Genomic DNA, 2518 nt, shown 5'->3' with positions numbered 1-2518 from the left:
ATGAGTATATCGAAATAAAGTAATTAAATATAAAATATACTTTAATAAAAAAATGAAAAAATATCACAGAACTGCTTGAAACCATATTTATTATAAATAACATTTGGATTTAATGCTATATTAGAAGGATTGGCTATTGGACTTGAAAAAGATTGGATAAAATGTTTAGTAATATTCGGAGCTGTACTAATTCATAAATGGATTGAAGGATTAACTTTAGGAAATTATATGAGAAAATCTAATATCAATAAAAAAGTAACTACTATAATGATTATTATTTTTGCTATTATGAATACAATAGGTATAGGGATTGGATGGATTTTATGTGATTCAGAAAAATTTTATATGAGTATTTATATGAGTATTAGTGCTGGTACATTCTTTTATATTACTACTATTATAATTTTAGAAGAAGAATTTAATAATATAAAATATAGGTTTTTAAAATTTTTTACATTTTTAATTGCGGTAGGAATAGGAAGCTGTTTTTGGTTTTTAGAATAATATATAAATCAAGAACGTTGAATTTAATTTATAAAATTTTTAAAAATTATAAAAAATGTTTATTTAATGATTTTTGGTATATAAAAGAAAAAAAATATTAATGAAAAAAATTATAATATATAAAATTAATATAGATACATATACATATATATATTATTTTTTTATTTTAATTTTTATTAAATAAATTATTTTACACATTAAAAATATAAAAATATAAAATAATTTTTAAATTTTCTTTTAAAATATATTTCATTATAAAATTATTAAAGATATAAATAATTAGATTTAAATAAAAAATATTTAAAATATAATATTTCTTCTTTCTATTTATTTGTTAAATTTATGATATATATATTATATTTTGTTTAAATATTTATATTGCTTGTTTATAATATATATATATATAAATAAAATTTATTTTAAAAATAAAATAAATAGATAAATATGTAAATATAATAAATATAACTTTATATATATAATATATATTTAATTAATTTTTTAAATAGATATAATATCTAATTGATATATATTTTTTAAAAAATACAAAATTATAATTAATTAGTGTTTAAAATTATAATAATTAATTAATCTAAATATAATATAATTTTAATATATAAGATTATGGTTTTTATTTGAATTTAAAAATGAAAATGATACTTAATAAATAAAATTTAAATATCCTTTCTAATTATAATTCTTTAAAATATCAAAATAAGAATTATTTATTCTATATCGTTATTTTATTAATTTCATTTTTATTTTATTGAAAATAATAATTAAATAAATAAAATAAAATAAATAAATACACGAACATATATAAATTATTATACAAAAGATATATATATATATTTTATTTATATCGTATAATATTGATTTATATTTATATTTTTTAGTTTTTTCATTATTAAATGGCATAAAAATAATTTATAAAATATAAATTATTAAGAATAAAATAATAATTATAATAAAACTTAATTTTAAATAAAAATGAAATATATCTTTTTAAAACTAACATCTATGTTCTCAATATTTTTTATGATATTATTGACCGGAAGTATACCTTTACATGTAAAATAATATAAAGAAAATACTCGATTAATATCTTTATCATCTGCATTTACAGGGGGTTTATTTTTATCAATAGGAGTATTATATATGATTCCTTAATCCTAAGAAAATTTAAATTAACATTACTAAGAAAGATTAAAATATTTAAATGCGGAATATAAAAAATAAAAAAAATAAAAAATTATTTAATAATAAAAAGAGGAAATAGATCTAATGTATAATGAAATAGTAGATCATTTATATTAATAATTAAAATAAAATATACATATGCTAAACAAAGAAGATTTAGAAGAGCTAGAAAAATAATAAATGGAAGAATTGAAAGAACTTTACGATTTATTACATGAAAATAGTTTTTAATTTGAAATTCCTATTACCGAAGATAAAAAGATCTATGTTAAAAAATTTCCGTGGTCGTTTTTTGTAATTGTTTGCACTTTTTCATTAATGCTCCTTATAGATAAAGTTATTACGGGATATAATTCGATTAAAGATTATTTAATTGATGATGATTTAAAATCATAGTAGTTTATTAATCAAAATTATTATATTAAAGAATAAATATTAAATGATAATAATTAATAACAAATTGAAGATAAATAAAGTTATAAAAAAAATGTATTATAAGAAATTTAATTAATGCAATCTTAATAAATTAATTTGGATTAAAATATTGATTTAAAAAAAAGTAAATCTTCAACTATAATCTTATAAAATAAAGATGAAATATCTTTAAAAATGAGTATATCGAAATAAAGTAATTAAGAAGAAAATACAGAAAAAGAAATAAATAAAAAAATTCTTAAAACTGCTTGAAACCATATTTATTATAAATATCGTTTGGATTTAATGCTATATTAGAAGGATTGGCTATTGGACTTGAAAAAGATTGGATAAAATGTTTAGTAATATTCGGAGCTGTACTAATTCATAAATGGATGAAGGA

At 15.2% G+C, this 2518-nt stretch overlaps 1 protein-coding gene across 1 annotated transcript, besides 3 other annotated features; it reads left to right on the top strand. All coding sequences in view use genetic code 6, as the record gives it.

The window, feature by feature from the left end:
• On the top strand, positions 1-525 carry IMG5_082100 (zip zinc transporter family protein, putative; the record flags this gene model as incomplete). Its single annotated transcript, XM_004036401.1, has 2 exons — positions 1-19; positions 128-525. The coding sequence occupies 2 exons, from the start codon at positions 1-3 to the stop codon at positions 523-525; spliced, it is 417 nt and encodes a 138-aa protein (XP_004036449.1).
• Positions 341-366: a microsatellite.
• Positions 526-851: 326 nt separating the features above from the next.
• Positions 852-909: a microsatellite.
• Positions 910-1271: 362 nt separating this feature from the next.
• Positions 1272-1307: a microsatellite.
• Between the last annotated feature and the right edge of the window lie 1211 nt (positions 1308-2518).

This window comes from Ichthyophthirius multifiliis (assembly GCF_000220395.1).
Source record: "Ichthyophthirius multifiliis unplaced genomic scaffold scaff_1120509250564, whole genome shotgun sequence".
NCBI lineage: Eukaryota > Ciliophora > Oligohymenophorea > Hymenostomatida > Ichthyophthirius > Ichthyophthirius multifiliis.
The sequence above is the reverse complement of the archived record's forward strand: the minus strand, read 5'-3'. Positions and strand labels throughout refer to the sequence as shown.